The 23,591-nt window shown below is 50.8% G+C and overlaps 1 protein-coding gene across 1 annotated transcript in view; it reads left to right on the top strand.

The window, feature by feature from the left end:
• The window catches only part of Adamts2 (ADAM metallopeptidase with thrombospondin type 1 motif 2), a 195,548-nt gene that overhangs the window by 51,263 nt on the left and 120,694 nt on the right, over window positions 1-23,591 (top strand). Inside the window, exon 3 of the mRNA XM_013347440.2 lies at window positions 13,410-13,569. Coding sequence (XP_013202894.2) covers window positions 13,410-13,569 — 160 coding nt within the window. The remainder of the gene's footprint in view (window positions 1-13,409; window positions 13,570-23,591) is intronic.

The raw sequence follows: 23,591 nt of genomic DNA, 5'->3' as shown, positions 1-23,591 counted from the left end.
TCTCTCTCTCTCTCTCTCTCTCTCTCTGTGTATTCTATGTGCTGTGTGTGGATTCTGTGTGTTTGTGACTTCTGTATAGTGTGCATGGCTTCTGTGTGGTGTGTATGGATTCTGTGTGTGTATTCTGCATGTTGTATGGGAATATGTGTAGTGTGTATAGATTCTGTGTATGTGTGTGGCTTCTGGGTGGTATGCGTATAGTTTGTGTGGTGTATGTGACATCTATGTGTATCGTGTGACTTCTGTGTGGTGTGTGTATAGTCTGTGTGTTGTATGTGGATTCTGTGTGGTGTGTGTGGATTCTGTACAAAGTGACTGTGTGTGCTGAATCTTGCCTCTTCTCCAAGCCCCTGTCCCCACCACCCTGACTCTAGATTGTGACCTCACTTGGAAGGAGGATCTTTAAAGAACTGATTAAAATGTGAGACCACTAATCAATGAGACCAGTGTTCCAATAAGGAGAGACTGGACCCAGATACACACAAGGGAAGATCACGCCGTGTACAGGCTGGGTAGAGAGAACTCAGAAAGACTCAACACGCTACTCTCATGCATGGCCTTAGACTTCGGCTTTTGGAACTTTGAGGCTGTTTGCTCTGCTCTTTGTGGCTTCCTCCTGGGCATTTAATAGAACCACTGTGTGTGAGGTTCGCCTGCTGCAAATGTCAACAGGGTGGTGCTAGGCTTTCCAGGTCCTGTGGTCCTGGATCGCATCCTCGAAGGCTTTATCTGCTAATGCTGATCTACTGGAGGAGGGGCTGTCCCACATGGTGTGGATAACGATGTCTCTGGGTGTCAGTGACTGGTGATGCTTTGGCCATATTTCCTGGCTGTCTATATGTTGGCATGGGGCACTTAGTCGTCTGTAAAGCTTCCCCAGCCCTCTAGATAATGTACATGGAGGGAATATGTTGGCGCACCTAGACAAGAAGGAGCTCATGCCAGCCCAGCCCATCCCACTGACCAGACTGTGCAGCTAGGGGCTTGTATAGGCCTCCAGGAAGACTGGTGATGGCTACACAGAGATTTTGGATTGAATCAGCATGAGCTGCCCCAGCTAGGTGCCAGCCCAGAGTAGGGCCTGTGGAATACAGCATTCACAAGCTGTCCTGTGCATGTTTCTGCACCCTGCATCACAAGGCCGCGGTCTGCTGTAGCCCAGCTGGTAAGATGTGGTAGTTCAGAAAAAAAATTGTGCTTGTTGAGAGGGTGGCAAATGTTCCTGCAGAAAGATTCATTTTTCTTCTTTAGTGGCGGTTGCTCTGTTATTTATGTGAATGCTAATTTGTGACTGGGGACATTCCCCGACGTGGTCCTCATGCTGATGGAGACCTGGGAAATGTCAGCAAGAACATCTGGCAGGGACAAGTGTCAGATCCTGTGATGGATGGGCAGGCCTGTCGTGGTCCCAGCGTCTGAGCCTGACCTGCTGATCCCTCTGTCCCGGCTGGGGCTGGCAACCTGGCTGTACTCCCTGGAGGTGTCTATCCCAGGCTCTGAGGCTGTGTGGAGATGAGGGGCCTGGCTGCGAGGACCTGACTGTGGAACAGTATAGATTCTCATAGACAAGCCAGGTCCCATGGGACCTACTTTAGTGTTGCTTGATTTAATGGAGAGGGGGGAGGCTAGTCAGTCCCCACCCTGGTCCCTGTAAGTCACCCTTGTTGATGTCTTGATTATCCCATCTTCTGTCCTTTCCCATCTCCACTCCCTACTTCCTTTAAAACATTTTATCTGTTTGATATTTATACTTTTTAAATATCTGTTTGTTTGATATTTATACTGTTTGATATATATATATATATTATATATATATATCATAAAAATTTCAAAAACAGAACACAGGACTTTGGGAGATGGCTCAGTGGGGGAAGTACTTGTTACACAAAACCCACATCAAGCTGGTGTGCTGGCTCACACATGTAATCTTAGAGCTTCTACAGTGAGGTTAGGGATAGCAGCCCCCCCCCAGAAGCTCATGAGCACACACAGCGGCCAACAATAAGAGAATCAACAAGGTGGGAGGCATTGGCTGAGGGCTGAGAGCACAGCCGTGGCACGTGTGTGCTCACATTCACATGCACCAATATGTGTGCATGTGTAAGGCATAGCACGCGTAAGCATGTGTGTGTGCGCATGCATACACACAGAGATATTTAAAAAATAGAGTACAATAAAATCAAGGAGCTGACCTCAAGCCTTAATGCCCCCCTTTCATCCCGTGTTTCCTAGTAGGTGTCACCTATAATGTTAATGTTAACGAGAACTAGTTAGTTTGTTAGGGTGCTCTTCTGAGTACCCCACAGGTAGCAGCTGTTCCCCCTTTCTCTTCACTGTGTAAATTGACCCTCTTTTCACTCCAGTTCCATGGAGGCTTAGAGAGGCTGCATGGTCAGCCAGGGACGAGGCCAGTACATAGAGTGAGCTGGAGGCCATTCTGTCCATTGTTCATCTACACGGATATTACGTGTGGATGTGAGTGAAATTTTACCCTCCACAGATGGGAGCTGCCCTCTCAGACACATTTGTTCCTGGCGTAGCCTCCAGAAAGACCTTTGACTTAGCGTATATTTATAAATTTAGTAAAACTCTTTTGCAACTCATAAGGTCCTTGGCTTTAAAACAATTTCATTATATATTTATCATAATAGAGCTTTTGTTTTCTATCATGTGACCCATGCATTCTGATTTATTAATTAATTAATTTATCTAGTCTGTCTTCTATATTTACTATGTAGCCTGGCTTTGGTGATTTGGAAGGTTTGTATTTGTTTACTAGTGTGACTTAAATAGAATTTACTTATTTATTCTTGTTTTCTTTTGAGATGTAGATGCATGTAGCCCAGGCTGGTCCTTGAGTTCTCTATGTAGTTGAGCATGACCTTAGACTCGTGAGCCTTCTGCCTCTGTCTCCCTAGTGCTGGGATTACAGGCCTATATCACCATGCCCATCTTGTTTTTTCCTTCTTTTAAAAAGACATATATTTACTTACATTAGTAACTTTCTGGTAGTTGTTAACCCACCCATGGAAGACTGAAGCATCAAGATATTTCTCTACACTTTGTTTTTGTGGAATTTTTATTTTTTGGTGGTTGGCACATCTCGTTCCCTTTGACTTATTAAATTAGCCAAGTATGAACTGTTTTTATATTACATAGCTTTACTTCCCAGACTTACGGTCTGTAGTCCCAGTTATCCCAGTGAAACAGATATAGAGATCAGTTCCTGTCTCCCAAACCTATGATTTTCCCCTTCAGCGAGAATTGATATTGAGGGTCTCGAGAGATGGCTTTGTCCTGCTCTTCTAGAGGACCAGAATTTGGTTCTTGGTACCCATATCAGGCAGCTCACAGCCATCTTTAACTACAGCTTCAGAGGATCCAGTGCCCTCTTCTGGCTTCTTGGACACCTGTCATGTGAGTGCACACACACACACACACACAGAGGTGTAAACATAGACTCGGGCTCTCTCACACACACACACATGCACATGTGCACACGCGCACACACCCACACAGTCGAAATCATGTCTCGGCTTCTTAAAATGTAAGTGAGGCGCAGTAGTGAGGGTTGAAAGTGGAGCCCTTAAGAAAATCTTACAGCAGCAAAGAGAAACAGATGTGTCCCACAGCCCAAGGCTCTGACTTGCACAAGGTCCCACACTTAGTTGGGAGAGGTAGGATACCCACCTGAAACCCTAAGTTTCCAAACTGGAAACAACCCAACCCATGTCCACTATGCAGTGGACAGATACATAAAATGGAGCAGATACATATGGTGGAAAAAGAATGAATCACTGATTGTTCTACAGCATGAACCAACCTTGAAAACATCATACACAGTGAGTGAACCTAGCCTCAGACTCGTGCTGCACAGCTGCTTTGTGTATAGGAAATATCCAAAGTGGGAATATTCATAGAGACAGAAAGTAGATTAATGGTTTCCAAGGCAACAAAAGACTGATCAGGAGAAGGAGAATGGGGTGATTGCGGTGGGATGACCCCAACACACGTGGGCTTCCTTTGGGATGAGGGTGATCTGCTGACACTGGTAACACACTCAATATATTGTTTAAATGCATGAGTTGTGTGGTTTGTGAATTATAGTGCCATAAAGCTGTCTTGTTTTAAACAGTATCGAAACTTACAGTGAAAGTTATTCCTTTTACACTTACGTGCTAAGCTTTCTCTTTGAGACAAAGGGAGGCCCGTTTAGTGTGGATGAAAAGTTACACAACAGCTCTCCGATATTTTCTGTGTGTGTGTGTGCTTGTGTGTACATGTGCATACTGGTGCCTGTGCCTGTGTGTGTGTGCGTGTGCATACTGGTGCCTAGGTCTGTGTGTGTGTCTGTGTGTGTGTACGTGTGGGCACACATGTGTGTGTGTGTGTGTGTGTGTGTGTGCGCACATGCACAGAGAGGGCAGAGGAAGACATTTGGTGTCTTGCTTCATCACTCTTTGCCCTTACTCTTTTGAGACAGGGTCTCTCACTGCACCAGAGCTAGGCTGGTAGCCACCAAACCCCCTTCCTTCCTTCCTTCCTTCCTTCCTTCCTTCCTTCCTTCCTTCCTTCCTTCCTTCCTTCCTTCTTCCTTCCTCCATCCAGGGACACAGGGATGCACACAGCCACTCCTAGCTTTTTATGTGAGTTCTAGGGATTTGAACTCAGGTCCATACATTGGCATAGCAACACTTTTACCTACGGAGCCACCTCCCTCTCCAGTCATTCCAGTCTTTTTTATAGCAAGTGAAGATCTTGATTCAGACTCGAAGTCTTAGCAGATGAAGGTATTTGGCTGGAATTTAATAAAGTTGGGTAAGGCACACACCTTGATGGCATTGAATGTCCTCCATTTTGATGTCCTCTATGCCCATCTACACTGGTTCTCCTCTGGGTGGGAGAAGCAGGGATGTCTCTTTAGCTTGCCTCTTCCATGCAGAGAAATTTGAATTAGTGGCTTAATGTCTTTGAGCCCGAGAGGCCTCCATGGATGTGGTGTTATGCCTGCCTGTGGGATTTTAGTGGAGTTTGAATTTCTGTCACCATGTCTGGCTCACAGGGGTCCTTCCAATGTTACCAAGTGCCCAGCGAATGGAGAGCAGTGCCACTAGTGTTGAGGTACAAAAGAAGGTCAAGTGTAGGGGTGGACAGATGTGTGGGAACCTTCTCAGGGGCAAAGGGGTGGCTGCTGTGGTTCCGTTAAGAGGCCTCATGCACTATGGGATGAACTCGGTCTTTATCTTGCAGGCAGCGAGGAAAGTTGTTTCTGGTTTTCAGTTTGCTGGTTTCCTGTCCCCCCTCCCCCCAGAGCTGTGCTTGACCTGTCAGGCTTACAGAGGGATAAGAGACACCGAGGTCAGAGGTCAATGACCTGACCCCTCACTTTGCAGAAGAGGAAAGGGTAGACCCATTAAAGGTGTTTGAAGCCTGTCACTTGGCTCTATGTCCGGTTCTCCCTGCCTGCCACTCCCTCCACCTGGCCCTTCAAAGTATAGCCCAGCGTACATCCAATCAAGCAGTAGATGAAGCGCTGGGGGCATTTGACTTTTGCAGCATCTTCATCTGAGCCCCAGAAACTGACTGGGCAAGTTTAGGTCAAGAGAAAAGTCGCAAAAGATGTGAAGTTAGGTCCAGAGGGGGAATGAGGCCCCACAGGCCAAGTCTTCAGGGTTCTGTGGAGCTCAGACAGTCTGTCCAGGTCACTCCATCCCAGTTAAGTGTGGGAGGCTCAGGTCCAGCCATAGCTCCTCACTTCCTGGGAAGAGAGAGACATGGACAGGAATTGCTCTATGGGAAGAAGGAGAGTGGCTGACACTCGACAAGGACCATACCCGTCTACCCCACATGATCAGAGTGGGCTAGTGAAGTGGCTCAGCCAGTAACGGCCTTTTAACCCCTTGAACTCACTCCACAAAGTTGCCCTCTGACTTTGTATGGGTGTATAGTGGTACACACACACACACACACACACACACACACACACTCCCCAAACAAACCACAGCAACAAACAAAAACAACAAATACATATTTTGAAATGCTAAGAGAGCTGGGGATACATGGGCCCCAGTACAAGGATGCACTACAAATAGACCTCTCCAGAAGGGGCTGCTCCAGAAGTCACAAAGCGGGAGCTGATAGAGGTGGAGGGGGAGGGAGGAGATAAGTGTCTTCTCAGTGGATTGCACTTGCCCACCCCTCCCACACTTCCACACAGTGCTGGCCCACGCTGGTCCACCCCTTCTACACACAGCTCTCACCCTTTTAGAAAATGGGAGATCAATATGCAAAACCACTGCCCAAGATGCAGAGCTAGACAGCATCCTCGCTTGTCTCGAGGGAGTGGCTCCAATCAGATGCAGCCTGCTGTGATTTGAACAGGAAGCGTTTCTCAGAAGCTCACATGTTCAGCATTTGGTCCTCAGCCAGTGGTGCTATTTTGGAAGGTTCTGGAAACTTTAAGTGGGGATTCCCTGGGAGTACGCCTTTGGAGGCTATACCTGGTCCTTGGTGTCTTCCTTACTCTTGACTTCCTGTCCCCTGTGGGTTGAGGAAGCTCCTCTGATTCACACTCCTGCAACCATGTTGTCCCTAAGCACATGGGGACAAACAGAGTGCACTGACCCTTCTAGACCCATGGTCTTTTCTCTAGCTAAGGTGCTTTCTCAGGTGTTTTGGTCACAGCTATTGCACAGCTCTGTGGTCAGGGAAGTCCGGCTCCTTTCCCATAAGGTTCCAAGGCTTGTTCAGCTCTGACTTCAGCCTCTGAGAGGGCCAGCGGTGTCACGGCTGAGCAGGCTTTGTCAAGAGGTGCCCCAGGGAGTCACAGGTCTGATCTATGTACTGTTCCCTCTCAGGTCAGCAGGAGACGGGGCTTGTCCCTGAAGGGAGCTTGGGTGGTGATGGCTGGATGGTCCAACTGGACCTCCTGGGAGCTAACAGTTCTATGGACAGCAACCTTGCAGAAGCATTCATGTCGGAGGATTCTAGTGGCAAGCCCAAAGTGTGTGTGTGTGTGTGTGTGTGTGTGTGTGTGTGTGTGTGTGTGTTAGAACAAGGAAAGTTTGGGAATGGCAGGGAGCTGATGTTGACATACTGCCATGTCTTTCATCCAAGTCAGGTTCCCTCTAGGTTTGGATCAGCCTTTCTTTACCATTCTTCTTATCCCCCTTCCCCCGTGTCTGTGGGAGAGTGTGTGAGAGGCAGGTGTAGTGTGCCAGTGTGCATAGCTGTGTGCATGCAGGTGAAGGTTAGAGCAGGACCTTCAATGTCTTCATTTGTCCCTCTCTACATCATTGCTCTGAGACAGGGTTTTGCCTACCTGGGTCAGCAAATGAGCTCTCAGGACCCACCTGTGCCCTCCTCCTCAATCCTGGAATTGCAGGCACATACGCTTGATACTGGCTTTTTTTGTGTGTGTTGTGGGGGTTCAAACTCAGAACTTCATGCTTGCAGAGTGAACACTCTTACCTACTCAGCAATAACCCAGTCCCTGTTCTCTCCTGATTGTCACCAGCACAACTCGGATAAACACATGACAGTTCTTGAGCTGGAGGTTGCAGAATTGATGAGTTTAAGCCACAGACCTGGTTGGAATTATGCATGCACAGGAAGTGCCTGCAGCTTCTGGCTCCCATGTGAGGAGGCGCTGAGGGAAAGCAGCCAGCTTTACCAATGAGTTTAAGATGCCCACTTGCGTTTTGTACGATACCCCAGCTTTGAACACATCAGAATGCTAAATGCCTTAAAAATTAAAATTAGCAGAGGGTATCTTTGGATGGTAATACATGTTTAACTTTTAATTTCCGTTTCCAGTGGCTGTTTCACCATCAGCCAAATAGCAAAGGAGCTGAACATAGAGGAAGAAGAGGTTAATTCTCACTGTATAATTTGCTGAGATTTGAACACTGGCAACTTGACTTGGTGTCCAAAGTATGGCTGGGCTCTGGGCCCTTTCAGAGACACTGAGGCACGGGACTGAGTCCTCTATGGGAGCTTCCTTCTGTCCCACAGTAGAAAGCCTGTTTGGTTTTGACAAACAATCACAGCCTTGCTGAATGAGAGTTGGGGCCAGAATACCAGGCCTTCTGCAAGACACCAGACTGGACAGGTGTGGAGTAGGCCACCAGCAGACTCCCGACAGGGTATTCTCCAGGCTGGACAGGCATGGGGTAGGGACACAGACCACCAGCAGACTCTTGACAGGGTACTCTCCAGACTGGTGTGTTTGAGAGATCTTTTTAATATTTATTGAGTTAGGAGAGGGAACTGATTTTTATTAATAAAAATTACATGTAAAAACAGATACACTTGCCACTGGCAGCTGAAAATCAAAGTCCTGGAAAAAACCCAGCAAAAAATTAGCTCATAGTGTGTGCCTTGTTCCCTTGTCAATTTTCCTCTGCTGGGTTCTAGACAGCCGGTTCTGGGACGCATACTAAACTGTTGATCCTCCAGCATTCTGTTAATGAGCACTGCTTTCTTTGGGGTAAGCCCCTTGTGTGGCATTATTCGGGTCAGTGGTCTTGGGGGAAGGTCTGTTGATGACCTCAGGGTGATCAGAGACTAGCCTCAGGCTGGTCACCCGTGAGCTTGGGGATGATCAACCTGGTCATGGCGGCAGTGGGCCTTAAGGTCCAGGGATGGTCAGTGCTTTAGTTGCTTGCCTGGTGGTTGTGACATAAGATGTGACACAGTCAGTTTATGGACAGACAGGGCTCCCAGTGCAGTCCACCATTACAGAGGCGCCATGGCAGAAGGAGCTTGAGGCTGCTGGTCACCTTGTGTCCCCAGTCAAGAAGCAGAGGGTGATGGGTTCACTCAGCTCTTGTTCCTCTTTCCTCAGGCCAGGACTCCAGTGTGTGTCATGGTTGGCACCCACATTTGAGGGGGTTTTCTTGTCTCAATTAGCACAATCTAGATGATCCCTCACAGGCCAGCCTAAGGATTCATTTCCACAGTGATTCTAAGTCCATACAATTGATAAGACCAATTATCACCATCAATCACTGGTCTCCGGGGGGGGGGTGATCTCTCCTTAGAGATTGTCATTGATCTCGGTGGTCATCCATTGATCTTGGGAATGGTAATCTTTTGTTGTCAGGTGTGGTCATGCATTGATGTGGGAATGGCCATGCACTGGTCTTGGAGATGCTTTCCCACTGTATTCCCACATTGGTCTTAGAGACAGTCATCCACCGACTTAGGAAACGGTCATTCATTGGCTTTGGAGGTGGGTAGCCATCTTGGGGGTGATCCTGATGCCTAAATGATGGTCTCCCACTAGTCAGCCCCTGGTTTTGGGGAGCAAGTGTGCATTTCATGGCACCCAACAGAGATGATTTATAGGATGCTGGTTGTCATGGAACACGTCAAACAACTCTGAGAATCCTGTCAAGTTGAGGGCTCTGGTCCTGTAAGAAAACCTGAGTAAATTGACTTCACACCTTATACTTAGCTCAGATTTATCTCTGAGTCCCCAGCACCCTTTCTATCTGGGTGAGTGACCTTAGGCCAGATGCCACTTCTCCCTAGGCCTCCAGTTTCTATGCCCTTCATGTAGCTCTGATTCCGAGACTCTGTGTATCCCTGGAAAGCCTCTTCACCCTCTGAGCCCCAGTCTCCTCACTGGAAAGCAAGCAGAATACATGGATATCTTGACTCGAGGCCCACCAACAATGTGTGCTCTAGTTCTAAGGACGCCCCAGGCCTCATGTGCTTCTGTAGCAGTTCTGTGGTAGAGGAGGGGTGACAGGCTCACCCCACTTACAGCTGAGGGACTGGAGACTCAGAGAATGTTGGCATTCTGTTTGAAGTCACCCCTCTGGAAAAAGGGTGCCAGAAATCCAGTAAATCAGACTCCCAGGTTAGCTTGTCCTCTGTTAAGCCACAGGGGTTAATTCCCATGCTCATCCAAAGGAGTCTATTAATAAAGATGGATTTGAGACGTCTGTCTCCTCTAAAACCACATACATGGGAACCATGCATGGAAGTAACTCTTGCTGTTGTAAACATTCTCAGCACACACCAGTGGGTGGGGACGGCCCTTCTCGTCTTTGCCATCACGCGGCTCTCAGAGGACATGTCCTGAGGCTTGGGGGTCAAGTGTTCACTCAGCCTGTAAGCATTTGCTTGGTCCCCACCAGGTCTAGTAGTGCCCTGGGAACCAGGGATGAGTCATAAGTGTGGGGGCCTGAAGGGTTCCCACCAAACCCTCATTCCTCATAGTCCATGGTCTTCCTTCCACTTCCGTGGCTTTCTTCCCTGCCACGTACACAGCAGATCCTGGAAGGTCCTCTGCTTTTCCTCTTCTATGCCTCTCAGAATGGCTCCTCTTTACCAGGCCAACCGTTGGTCCCAGCATGGCTTTCTTGATGCTGCTGATGTAACAAATGAGTCACAAAGATCAAAATTCATTCTCGTGCAGTTCTGGTGGCTGAAGTCTACAGTCAGTGGAGCCTGCTTGAGCTCCAGGTGTCTGCAGGGCTGAGTTCCCCCTCTTCCAGTTCTGCGTGGTTGCTGATGGTCCTTGTGGCTGCAACATGTTGACCTCTGTCTCCAGAACCACATCCCCATCTCATCTTCTATGTCCTCTCTTCTTCAGCCTCCTCCTACATACAGGAAGGAATGTGGTTATATGTTGGGCCACACTGATGGTCATGGGAACCTTCCGAAATGCAGAACATCAGCTGAGTCCCTTCTGCAGAGCCCCCTTCCCACAACATTTGCACATGTGACTGAGACCTGGATAGACTGGGGTAGGAGCTCTCTTCAGTCAGTTCCAGCCCTGGAAGTACTTCTGGCCTTGGCATCTCCCACCTAGCAGAATTAGATCTGTCCTCAGATTGTTCCAGACTTGACTTCCTCATATTCCTGGAGTCTATATGCCTCATCCAGGCCCTGCTACCTGCTTCCCAGGTACACGAAGCTTGCTCTCAGCTCCCCAGATTCATTTACATTCTTCCAGTCCCCCCTGTCCACAGCAGCTGCGAGTCACGTGACATCTTCCCTACCCAGAGCCTTCTAGGCTGCTGACTACCCTTCCTACAGAGACCTGCTCTGCATTCCATGCTGTGAGCTTTACCCCCAGGATCCCAGCCACCCAGTCAGCTTGTTCCGTTGATGGTAGCCCTTCTCTGGGCCTTTCTATGTGCCATGTCCCTCACCTACACCCTCTCTAACTTCTGGTTGACAGGAAGGGTTGGGGCAGGTTTTGGTTAGACATCATCCCTGTTTCTTGAGTCTGAATCTGATGCTTCCTGTGTAGCTGGTCTCCCATCAGCCCTTGCCTGTGACTGGAGCTACTCTTTCCAGCAAGCATTGCCCTCTGGCACCTGGGCTCTCCCCAGGTAAAGGCAACAGGTGTATGGCTGCATCTAGCATCCTCCACTAGACTCGCGCTGATTGCAAATGCTTAGTAGGCCCTATCAGAGTGCCAACTGCACTCAGTCTTCTAAGCTCCCAGCTAGCAATATATAGTATAGGGCCCACAGGGCACCCTGAGGTCAGGGAAAAGGACGGAGGCCTATACAGCTACTCTGTCCCTCTTGGCCAGGTTGATGATGTGACAGATGCCATTTGGGTTATGTGGGGGGAGGCGAATAGTTTCTCAACATCTGGATGGGTGATGCCAGGGACCGGACAGGGAACCCTAGCCAGTACCAGCTAAGTTCAAGCATCAGAAACACAAGCTCTTCTGATTGTCTGAGAGAACCCGAGGCTCTGTCATTGGTGTGAACACTTCTACATCTTAAATCTGAACAACCAGTGGAAGCTGTACAAGTTCCCCGTTGGTCGTAATTGTATGATGTGCAGGAATTACATCCCCAGGCTAGACACAATAGGAGAATTATGACTTACGGTTGGCAGACCGAAGAAGCATAGTGTGGGAACTGGGGTGGATGAGGGGCAGGTGATCTGGGTGCCACCAGGAGACTGCGTCAGAGAAAGGCTCTTTGGGAGTCTCTGAGCCTGACGTGAAAGAGAGAATAGGGGTTTATTAGCAGGTGGCCCAGGTGAGAGATGGCAGCAGGAACTCCCACAGTAGTGTATGGCAAGCTTGTGGAGTCAGTGCCTCAGCTATGTTCACACACAACCCAGTGACCAGTGGGAGGTTCAAACAGGTGCAGGCTGAGAGCCTTGAGTGAATGCAGACAGAAGGGTCCAGCAGGAAACCCCATGCAGGCAGGCAACACTTGTTATAGAGTCTGATCTTAGGGCAAGGGTGGACAGAGGGAGGGGAGGAGGCAGAGAACTGTGGCTGGGCACAGGGGTGTATGTCTGTCTGAGATGTCCATGCCAGGAAGTGTGCAGCTTAATTTTGTCAAAATTTTGTTTTCCAAGGAAAGTCGCAATTTCCCTTTCTTTAAGAGTTACGTTTTATTTTAAGATGGATTTTTAGTTATGTGTACGCAAGTGTCTGTGTACATGCGGTTGTACTTGGAGGCTGGAAGAAGGCATGGGATCTCCTGGGGCTGGAGTTCCTGGATGCTGTGAGAAGTCTGACATGAGTTCTGGAAACAGAACGTGGAATCCTGCAAGAGCAGCAGGCGTGCTTAACCACGGGGCTATGTCTGTCGTTCCTAGGATTTTGTTTTAAAAGGTGAAATCTCATCATTTTAGTGGTTGGTTTCACAGTGTTAAAAAGTATGGTCTGGGGCTTTGAAGGAGACTCAGCAAGGGAAAGCACTCACCGTGCAAAGCATGAGAGCTTGGATTTAAATCCCAGGATGTACGGAACAGCTGGGTGTGATGGTGTGAGCGTCTATAACCCAAGCCCCCTATGGGAAGGTGGGGGAGGGGGGCAGGAGGGTGGGGAGACAGGAAAACCCCTGAAAGTTCACAGCCAGCTAGCTTGACATACTTAGTGGAAAGACCACAGAGGGTCCCTTTTTAAACAAGTTGGGAAGGCATTGCGGATTGTCCTCTGACCCCCATATCTGTGCTGTGGCATGCATGCTCAGTTGGCAGAGAGCTTGCCTTGCTCGTGTAAAGACTTGAGTTTGACTCTCCAGAGTCAAAAGGCATAGCAGCAGCATCTCGAGTTTCAGCATGCAAGAGGTGGAGGCAGGGGTTAGACGTTCAAGGTGAAGCTAAGCTAATTAGTTTGTTTGAGATTCCCCTACCTCTCTCTCTTAAGAAAGCATTGTCTGGGCGAACCAATGTGTCTGTGGGTAGATGCAGTTCTTGGCTGATGGTTTTGGCCTGTGTCTTGGAATGACTCTGTTCTGGAGGTGGCTCATATTTGATGCACCCTTGTGTCCTCAAAGGCCCACATACAGTCTTACAGCTACACTTTCGGATGCTAAGACATTCCAGAGGGAGGGCACTACCCTTAGGGACCCTCCTAGCTGCTCTCCCTCCTCCGTCTGTGCCCTGGGAGTCTGAACTTCTCCACTTTGCCTCTGCAGGCTGGTCTGATCCGTATGGAGGAGGAGGAGTTCTTTATTGAGCCCCTGGAGAAGGGTCAGGCGGATCAGGAGGCTGAACAAGGCCGAGTGCACGTGGTGTATCGCAGACCACCCACTCCCAAATCCCCTCCTCTGGCGGGGCCACAGGTTCTGGACACAGGTAAGGCTGCTGTGGATGGGCAGGTTGGGTGGGGAGCACTGAATGTCTCTTGACTGTTCCTGGTTTCTGGGGAAACATTTGGGGAAACTAAGGTCCACTTCTGCAGGCCTGGTTGGAGGCTGGAGCTGAGTCCCAGCCATACTGGCTCAGGAAGAAGTCAGCTGCCTGCCTGACTGGATGCATGGCATGCGGGGCGCTGGGGTGTTGAGGCAGAGGGTACATATGGGTAACCAATAGTGACGGTCCCCACTGCTTACAGGTCTAGGGCCCTCACAGAAGACTGTCTAGTGCTCTATCTTCTGTGAATGCTTAGGGAACAGGAGAGAGTTGTGTCCATGCAGACAGCCTCTTGGGTCCTCCAGGCAGCCCCTGTCTCCTGATCTTGGACTGCTGTGATCTCTGGGATGGTGCCTGCTTTTTCCCAGAGTTTCCATGCTTACTGGGAAGAGACGGCCCCAAGTATTCTTTCTCTACACTCCCCACCCCAGGACACACCTCAAAAAGATTCCAGAGCAGCTCCAATAGCCTCAGTGTCTTCCATGCGCACTCACAGGATCTTATCATTTTCAACTTAGAATCACAGAGTGCTTTGGGTCCAGGGATATGGGAGAAACTATGGAGTGGCCTGAGTGACTGACTGGCCACCTGGCTGTAGCCTCACAGGTCTCGCCAAGACAGCTCGACTCACCCCAGAGGTCTCTGGATTTGGAGTACCGGATCGTGCGGAGGCCTGGGTCAGGATCTAAAGTGCTCTTGCAGGTCCCGGGGCCCCAGGGTGTAGACGAGGCCTCCTTGCCTAAAGTAAAGCCATGGAGGAGGGGGGACGGCCATGGGCAGGGGACCCAGAATTTTGGATCAGAGACATCTGCAGGTATCTAGATAGTCGAGGCCCCTGACTGGCGAGCCCCTCCCTGTGCTGTGATTTATTGAAATCGCCCCTCTCCTCTAAGAGAACCCCAGCCCATTTATTTTAGCTCCCGCTGACAATCTGGTTTGACAGATCAATTGGGCACAGCCTAGCAGGGTACCATTTTAATTTTAAGACACCATGTCAGGGACCTCAGTAAAGGAATTGCTCGGCGGCACACCAGCATTTCCTGGAGATAATATTTCTAGCTGCCCCTACTTCCCTGGTAATGAATAGCCTTCTACCTGTCAACAGCTGGGTTCTGGGGGCTTCCTGCTCAGCCTTACCCAAACCTTAGCCTTACTCCCGCCCTTGGGCTTTCCTGAGTGAGAGTAACCCTGGAAGGCTGGAGGGAAAATGGACAGAGGAAGTGCCCCGGACCTGGAGGGAGGCCTCCTCCTGGCCTTACTCTCTTGCCAGCCAACTGCCTTTGGACAAAGTTAGCTTTTGTTCCCTTATAACAGCTGAGAGGGCTCTGTCCGTCTCTTAGAGAGCTCGGAGCCGGCCATTTCATCCTTGATATTTCTTCCAGTAAGGCTGGCCTGTACTGGAAGAGTCTGGGTGGTTGTGGCCTCTTTCTCCCCACCCCTGGGCTCAGGCTGGGTGAGGTGGAGCCTGCTCCGTGGAGCTGGCTGGGTGCTCTCAGCTGTGTCTCCAATTCCAGATTCCATATTGGGCTTATCTTCCTGCCCTGGGGCCCTTCCCCCAATGGTCTAGCTGGCTGGGTTTTGTTTCCTGGACTGTGCTTAGCGTTTTGGCGTCTTCTGTTGGGTAGTGCCTTTGCCTCCCGATCCCATACACACATCCCCAATGAGAACTTGGAACTGACAACACGGGGAGAGGAATTTCAGAATCAACCCAGAAACCACTGACCTCATATAGACCGTGCTGGGTGAGATCAACTGCCCAGGTCAGGACCAGGACATCAGTCATCAATGGAGGAGATGAATCTCTCCAAGGCTAAACACAAGGCCACAGTCTTGGAACAAGTCCAGGCGCTCCAGCTGGGAGCTCAGGCTGTGTGAGAGTCCTGGGCTGTAGCTTCGGACCACAGGCCTATGCTCTGGGGGCTAAACCCACTTTCTGAGCCTTCCTATTCAGTGTCAACATGATGAGACCTTGCAGCCCCTTGAATGCGTCTGATGGTTCCCAAATGGCCCATGGCTAAAGATGGACTCACTGGCTGGAGGGGGTCCAGACAGTTTATGTCGGAGCTGGGCCAAGGGCCCATGGTGACCTCAGACAGTTCAGCTTTCCATCAGCATGGGCCCTGACAGGGCACAGAATGGCAATTGGAACTTATAAAATCTGTGTCCCATGGCTGTGTACAGCAGGCTAGCATATCTTAAGGGGCCCAGGGTAAAGGCTTTGCTTCGGTGTGTGTGTGTGTGTGTGTGTGTCTGTAGGAGAAGGTATGGGCTGTCCTCAGAGCTTGATCCCTGGGAGGCTAGGCTGAGGAGGCAGAACTCTTAGGAGGTGGGGCTAGCTTGTGGGGCTCTGCCCTCATCAGTGGACTCAAGGAGTTGGTTAGGGCTCACAGGAGTGAATTCATTTTTCTAAGTGCAGATTTTTATAAACTGAGCTCACTACACTTGCTTGATCTCCTCCGCGTAGCTCCCCCTCCACTGTGTTGTGACTCAACCAAGGGGCTGTGCATGAGGACACTAGCACAATGCCAGTGAACATCCCAAGCCACACAAACCTCAATACCTACTTCACGTGTTTTGTTATAGTAACTCACAGTAGACACGGGGACCAAGGGTTTTACTGGCCCATTTTATATTTGGTTGTTATAATCAAATACCTGAGTCAGGGTAACTTTTTCAGGAAAGGAGGTTTATTTAGCTGACACTTTTGGAGGCGGTGAGTCCAAGGCCAGGTGATCCTATTGGTTAGGTCTCTGGAGAGTGCTCAATGGGCAGTGGCCAGATTGCATGCTGAGGTAAGAAGTCACAAGAAGTGACACATGGAAACCAAAGCAAGGGACTTGGTAAGAACCTGACTGAGGCCAAGTGCCCAGGCTAGGGTGAGGTTGGGCTGGAAGATAGGGTGGATAGGGACTGGTCACTGGAGGAGATCAAACTGTCCAAAGCTGAATTGTAGGCCTCAGTCCTGGGCTGCAAGCCCAGACTCTCCCAGTGAAAGATCAGACTGTTCTGGCTCCTCCCCAAGGCAACCACAGGATATGGGTTCAAGACATTCCAAAAAGTATCGAGGGGGGCAGGGAGTCAAGATGCCAGGAGAGGGAAAACTCAAGTGTCAACAAAAGCGTGACTTCTGGGTCCATTCTCAGACCTTGTCTTTGCTCCCATCTTTCATGTTTGTCTGGGGTTCTTGAAGAAGGAGCCAGCACTAAAGTGCATTAGCGGAAGCCCTGGCTGGACCAGAAGACCCACTCTGTACTCGGAACTGGGTGATCTTGGCACGTATCTTGCTCTTAAGCATAAGACAGCTGTGGAACACTAGCTGGATAGACATGTGTTATGTCATAATTCGGGGACCAAAAGCCAGAGATCACTGTCACCGAGCTGAAATGGAGATGTGAACAGGGCCACACTGCCTCTGAGATGCCAGGAGGGAAGGTGTTCACCGTGTCTTTGGGCTCTGGGCTGCTGGCTTCCCTTGGCTTGAGGTCACATCACTCCAGAGGCTGCCTGCATGTTACTTCTCTTCCTCTGCCTGTGTCCAACATCCCTATGCCTCCATCTTGGAAGGTGGGCTCCATTTAGCTTTCCTCTGGGGCACCTCTCCCTCTCAACATCCTAATCTAATCCCATCTGATAAGCACTGTTCTGTCATGGAAGGTCCCAGTGACAGGTCCCAGAAGTCAGAACTTCGTATCTGCAGTGACTCCCTTTTAGCTGAGTGCAGAAGGTGAAACCGAGCAAGCGCTGCAATGCATGGCAGTCCAATGGAACACTCTGCACAGGAGCGACTGGATCCAGTCTGAGCCAGCCATCTCCCCAGACGTGGGAAGGCCAGGCAGATGAGGCTCCGTGCACAGAGCAGCCTCCTCGCTGTCGCCATCAAAGGCAGTGTCTCCACTGAACCTGGGATTCTGAGAAGATCCCTGTGTCATAGTCTAGATATTTGATCACCTCCCTTCTATCCACAGCATCCCACCATTAAGACAAAAGCTGCAAATTCAGAGGTCTTTAATGAAGACAGCAGCAAACAATAACAACAAAATCTACTCCTGGCCTGGCTTTCATCCCCGCCTCCCTTCCAGTAGTGTGGATTCGACTCAGGCCTCCTGCACGATCCCTCCCTTCTCTTGACCTTGCTTTCTTAGGTTGCCTCATGGATCCAGGGCAGCCTGAATATTTTAGCATGAAGAGGATTCAGACAATGATTTTTATGAGAACTCTCCAGTGTTTTAAAATGTGGCTTCAAATTTCAGAAAAGCACCGTATGGACCAAATAAAATAGGGCCCTCCCATTAGCCAAGGCTTCTGAGATGCAGAGACTGAAGTAGTTTCTGTCCTTCCCATTGGGCTGCTTCCCTGGGGTCCCCTTGGCTCTACCTTGGAATGGAAATGAAGCAGGTGGTTCCCTCCCTGGGGACCTGCTTCTGGGTTGCTGTGCCCTCAAGGCCAGCTGTACACATTGCCCCAGGGCTGAGAGAAGTCAGACAGTTCTGTGCCAGTGACCTTGGCTGCCGCCTCCTCTTCAGAAGCAGAGGGTGCCAAGCCTCTGCCCGCTGCTGTCAGGCTTGGGTGTCCTCCCTGACGGCCAGAGGAGACTCCACACCACAGGAGCTGCTTTGCCAAGGCGAGCCTGCAGAGAGAGGATGGAAGTGTAGGCACCAAGTGGCTCCTCCACGTGGCTGAGTGTGGCCCGAAAAAGTCTCCACCTACTGGCCCATAGCCAGCCCTTCCCTTAGACTGGGAAGCCAACTCCTTCTGACCAGACTTTCTTGCATTACCTCTCCTTGAGCTCAGATAGGAGTTTTCCAGGGTGCAGGGAGCCATGCAGGGTGAAGTAGGGGATGGGGTGGGGCAGAGCTTATGTCCTGGGGCTTAGTAGGGGGGATGTAGCTACAGCCGACCCAGGATCTGAACAGTGTCCTGCATGCAGTGGGCAGCCATAAGAGGTCTCTTGGGATCTGACCAAGCATCCTGCACTTGGCAGTCCTGCTCAGGCTGCAGTGTGCTGGAAGTTCGAGGTAGGGATGCCATGGGGGTGAGGCAGAGAGGACGAAGGTAAGCGAGCAGAGGCTCTCTAGATCCACCTCTGGATGGGAAGGAAGGTATGAGGACTCCCTGGCAGGCAGGCCACCAGGACTCGGTTAAATGTGGATGTGATCTTAGATAGAGGGCTTAGCTGAAGGTGAAGTCTGGGTAGTAGGGAGCATGGAAGATTTGAGAAACCCAAGAGAGGTACAGTGGAGAAGGGGTGCAGACTTGCTGGCAACTGGATGAGGGGCCATTCTGCCTACAGACGTTCACATTGCTCACAATAGCACAACAGATTCAGTGGCTTCAAACAGTTTAGTGTAGCCTCCCAGAGCTCTGGGGTCAGGAATTAGAAGGTGGGTCTGTGAGAGCTTTCCCCTGGCCTCTCCCAGCATCAGCCTGGTGGCTGCCTCCCTCCTTCGGCTTGTGGCTGCATCGTGCCGATCTCTGTGATCATATTGCTTCCTCCTCTTCTGCTGATGCCAGGTCTCTCTCCCCCTCCCCCTTATAAAGGCATTTTTTTTTTATGACTTTTAGGGCCTTCTAAAATAATTGTGGACAGCCTGCCTCCCCATCTCCAGGTGCTCAATCTAATCTCCTGTGCAATTGCTTTAGCCTTAGAAGGGAATGGCTGGGGATTCTGGGGAATAAGTCGTGGACATCCAGGGGGTAATGTTTCAAGCCTCATATCTAAGCTTTGAACCCTGGGGTTGCAGAGAACGGGGAAGTGAAGGGAAGCCTTTGTGTGGACTTAGGACTGAGTTCTGGCCTTGGCTCATGTGCAGACAGCAGGACTCTTCTGTGTGTCTCAATCCAGCCTTTTCTTGAACTTCTTCCCAGGGCCCTGGCTTTGAGCTCTCACGTGTGGTGACCCTGAAGCTTGTGCATGCCCATTTGCCTCTAAACCCTGTCATGCTGTCCCTGGTCAGCTCATTGCCCTGGACCTGGTACAGCGCTCTCTCAATCCCCCACCCCACCCCCATTCCTGCAGCTTGGGGCACCCAAGGAGAGCACTAGTTGTGAAACCTGAGGCGGCTGGCCTGGGCTTAGGGAGGCAGGCGCATTTCAGAGCCGAGCACACCCTTGGCAGAGGCCATAGAGCGCCTGTCCTGTAGGCTGGGCCCTTGGGAGAACTTTGGGAGATGCCAGGGTGGTGACGTGGCCTCACGCTGGGAAGAGTGGGTGAGGGTTGACTCTGGGAGAGCTGGAGGCTGCACATTCCATGAGGCCCTGAGTTGTCTGGGGCCAGAGCTGTCAGGAGAGTTGGCTGGGCCCAGCCCCCTGGCCTGGCTGGTTTCCTGGGTTGGGGTCTGTGGTGTGGCAGTGCTGCCCTGGAGGTCCTTCCTAGGCTATAAAGTCAGAAGCCAGGCATGCAGCAGCTCAGACCCCACCTCATCCCTCAGTAGAGATAAGATGGGGGACAAGAATCAGTCCCTACAATAGTCTATGCCTGGCATTCTGCCTGACGGGTGCTGACAGTCTTGTGTGCTTGGTTGCTCTGTCTCCGGCTTAGATTTAACCATTCCTATGCCTCAGGCCTTCTCTCCCTAACTTCCTTCCTTCTGGGATTCTGCGGGCTCTGGTTTAGGGGTAAGGACAACCAGGACACAGGAGCCTGGGGGAAGTCTTGGATTGTTGGCTCCTGGATAGATGACCAATGTCACCTAGAGAATGACAATTTCAGCCCTGCCTTGGCTGTGGCCCCAACTCAGATGCAAGAGACAGTTCTTAAAAAAAAATGACTGGCGTTTCTTGGAGGAGCCGCCTCAGCTTTCACAGTTGCTTCCAGCAAGCCTGGGGGCAGTCTGGTAAAGGGCACAGTATTGTGTGGGAGCCAGTGTGGTGTAGGGTAGAGTGTACTTGGCTAGACCTCACCTGGATGAGTGACTGGTTGGCTATAGGACCTTGAGTAAGGTGTCCCACTCCCTGGTGACTCAGTTTCCCCATCTTTGAATAGGTATAATGTTGAGCTGTTGCTATGAGACAGGATCATCATCATGTCTCTGTCCAGAGCCCCTGTCTTGTCACAGCATTAAGATTCCAGGAACATTTCCCTCGGAACCGCTGGTCCCTTCAGCTCTTGATGTCCCTTCTCTGTTGCTACCTCTTCTCCAGACACAATGAATCGATGCTTTGCCTTGCTTGCCCTGGATTTGGGTTGCAAATGTCCCCCAAAGAGCTTTCTTGGCGGTACACAGTGACCATGCTGGTTTCCAGACAGCACACAGCTCAGAAATGAAGCGCTGTCCGGCTCACAGGTGTGCCGGGACTTTAATTAAGGAGACTAGCGGTGTCTGGTGGTTACGCCGGCCTTGGGCGGGTCAGGTCTGCTCTCTGCAGGTCTCCAACACAGCAGCTGCCAATTCCTGGAAGAGATGCGATGTCTCTGGGGACAACTCTGCCTGTGGGTCCACTCAGACCACATCTCAAAGGGTCAGGGAGGTGGCGGGGTGGATAAAGTACATGCCCCCTCCCAAATCCAAGGAATGGAGTTCATATGCCAGCACCCATATAAAGCATCAGGTGGACCTGGCACCTGGCCTATAATCAGGCATTCCAGAAGTGGAGACAGGGCATCCCTGGGACAAGCTGGATTGGCATGCTTCCAGTTCAGCAAGAGACCTTCTCTCATAAGTAAAGTAGAGATCGATGGAGGAAGAAACCTGATTTCAAACTCAGGCTTACACACACACACACACACACACACACACACACACACACACACACACACACACACACACACCCCTCAGGACTGGGTAAGAATCCTTTCCTGTACCTAGTGCCTCCCATGGACAACTGTAAAAGGCACACGGGCTTTGTGTGTTATACAGGTGTAGGCTGCAGGCAACCGTGGGCTGCTCTGGCACACAGGCTTCTGGGGGACTCAGAGGGTCGCAACGCCAGTCCTGAAGTCAGCCGCCATGATGGCAAAGACAAAAGAGTGAGGGCAGGTCCAGCTCAGAAACGGGCCTGGGACTTGAGAGCTGAACTCTGCCCATCCAGAGCAGCCGAGAACCTCTGACCACAGGCCCCAGTCCCTCCCTAAATTCTCGGCAGGGAAGCAGACACTTCAGCCAGCCCCAAGCCTGAAGTGTTTTCTATAAAAATTTCCAATTTTCCTTGACCCATTTCTCTTTGAAATGAATCCCAACCGGCACTATGCACTTGGCCCTGAAGGAACCCTGAGCTTGGGAAAGGTCATGCAATTAGGTGGAAATGCTGGTGTCTGTCTGGATCTCTCCTCCCCGTCTTGGGCTTTATTTTTCTCTTCTTTAATCGCGCCCTCTCTTGAGCCCAAGCTGGAGCATCATGGAGCATCAAGGGTGAAGGTGTGGAAACAGGGTTAGACCCCATTCTGGCTTCTGTACGTAGTCTAGGCCTGGGAGCTCAGAGATCACGTGAGCCCCAGGGCTGCAGACCCTACTGCTCCTTCTGTTTGCAACACTCGTCCTGGCCCTGGGCCTCCTGTCGTGCAGGGTCCAGTTCAGCTGTCAGGCCGCTAACCCAGAGTGCCTCCCTCACCAGCCCTCACTCAGGCTACAGTCTTGCTCTGGTTAACTCTGACTGCCTTGTAAACGCAGTTCACGGAGGGAGGACTTGCTCAGGTTTGCAGACTGCAGCATGCTGCCAATCATTCCAGCTCGCACACACCAAGAACGAAGACAAAGCAAAGTCAGGCTACGCTCTAGAGTCAGGACACATCCACCAAAGTTCTGGACTCGGCCTGGTCCTGAGCCCGGTGGGCTCTAGTTTGGAGAGATGTTTATGACCGTCAGCGTGTGACATGGTTTGTGGGTGGTGGACCCTTTAAGAGGTGGAGCCTAGTGGGGGAAATTAGATGGCTGACTATGTGCCCTTGGAAAGTACACTGGGACCCTTCCTTTTGCCTAGCACAATCTCAGTCACATACTTGTACTATGATGTCCTGTGTCATCATAGGCCCAAGGCCCCAAGCAGTATGGGCTGAAGTCCCTGAAACTGAGTCAAATAAATCTTTCTTTCTTTGAAGTCCATTGTGTCAAGTGCTTTGTCATAGCTACAGAAAGGTTAAAAAGGCATCAGGAAATGTGTCCAAAGCTGGTGGGAAGCCTCCAGACAGAGTGACTTCATGACAGAAAGACACCTATCTGGAAGGAGGGTGGGGCCAGGTGAGAGCTTGCAAGACAGGCCAGTTGCCAGAATCTGGGCTGGGACCTGGGGAGGAACTGACCTGGAAGCTGGGCCAGTGTGGTGAGGTACATGGAGAGGTTCAGCAACCCTGGGGGCCATGGAGGTAATAATACCTAAGGAGAATGCTACCCCCCAAATCATGGGGGATAATGTTAGTAACTAGTCGGTAGGAAAGCGACACTTTCTCAGACGTGTGGACTCAGAGGGGGCTCCTCGTTTGCTACCACGTGTTTATTGCTTCATTCAGCATCTCGCCATCCTTTCCCTTCCCCATGCTAGGGATGGAACTGCAGGCAAATCCGAGCGAGGCCTTCCTCTCCTGGAGCTCACCACCGGGCAGGGGAGACACTGCGGGCAGAAGATTACAGGGTGGGTGCAAGAGTTCTCTGGTCACATTTAAAGTGGGTCGAAAGAGTAGCCTGAGAGAGACAGGTAAGGGAGGGCTGTGTTTCTGGGCTTGGGTGGGGACAGTTGGACTGAGACCTGGGTGGTAGGGAAGAGTGTTCCAAGCAGAGGAGACAGTGGTACTGCAGCCCTGAGACTGTATCTGAGCATTCTAGCCTTGGCTAAGAGGTTCAGAATTCCTCGTAGGCATGCCGTCCTGATTCCATAGCCATTGCTCTCTGCAGCCCTGGCTCAGTGGGAGCTGCTTTCCCTGGACCATGGACAAGTCCCGTTTGGCTCTGGATTTGTGGGGTGAGGCACAGGGACCCCAGATGCAGCAGGCCCTGGGGTGCTCTGGCAGTCCCTCTGGCCTTGGGTAACAGATG

Source organism: Microtus ochrogaster, chromosome 7 (genome assembly GCF_000317375.1).
Source record: "Microtus ochrogaster isolate Prairie Vole_2 chromosome 7, MicOch1.0, whole genome shotgun sequence".
Taxonomy (NCBI): domain Eukaryota; kingdom Metazoa; phylum Chordata; class Mammalia; order Rodentia; family Cricetidae; genus Microtus; species Microtus ochrogaster.
This window is presented reverse-complemented; position numbering and strand designations above follow the sequence as displayed.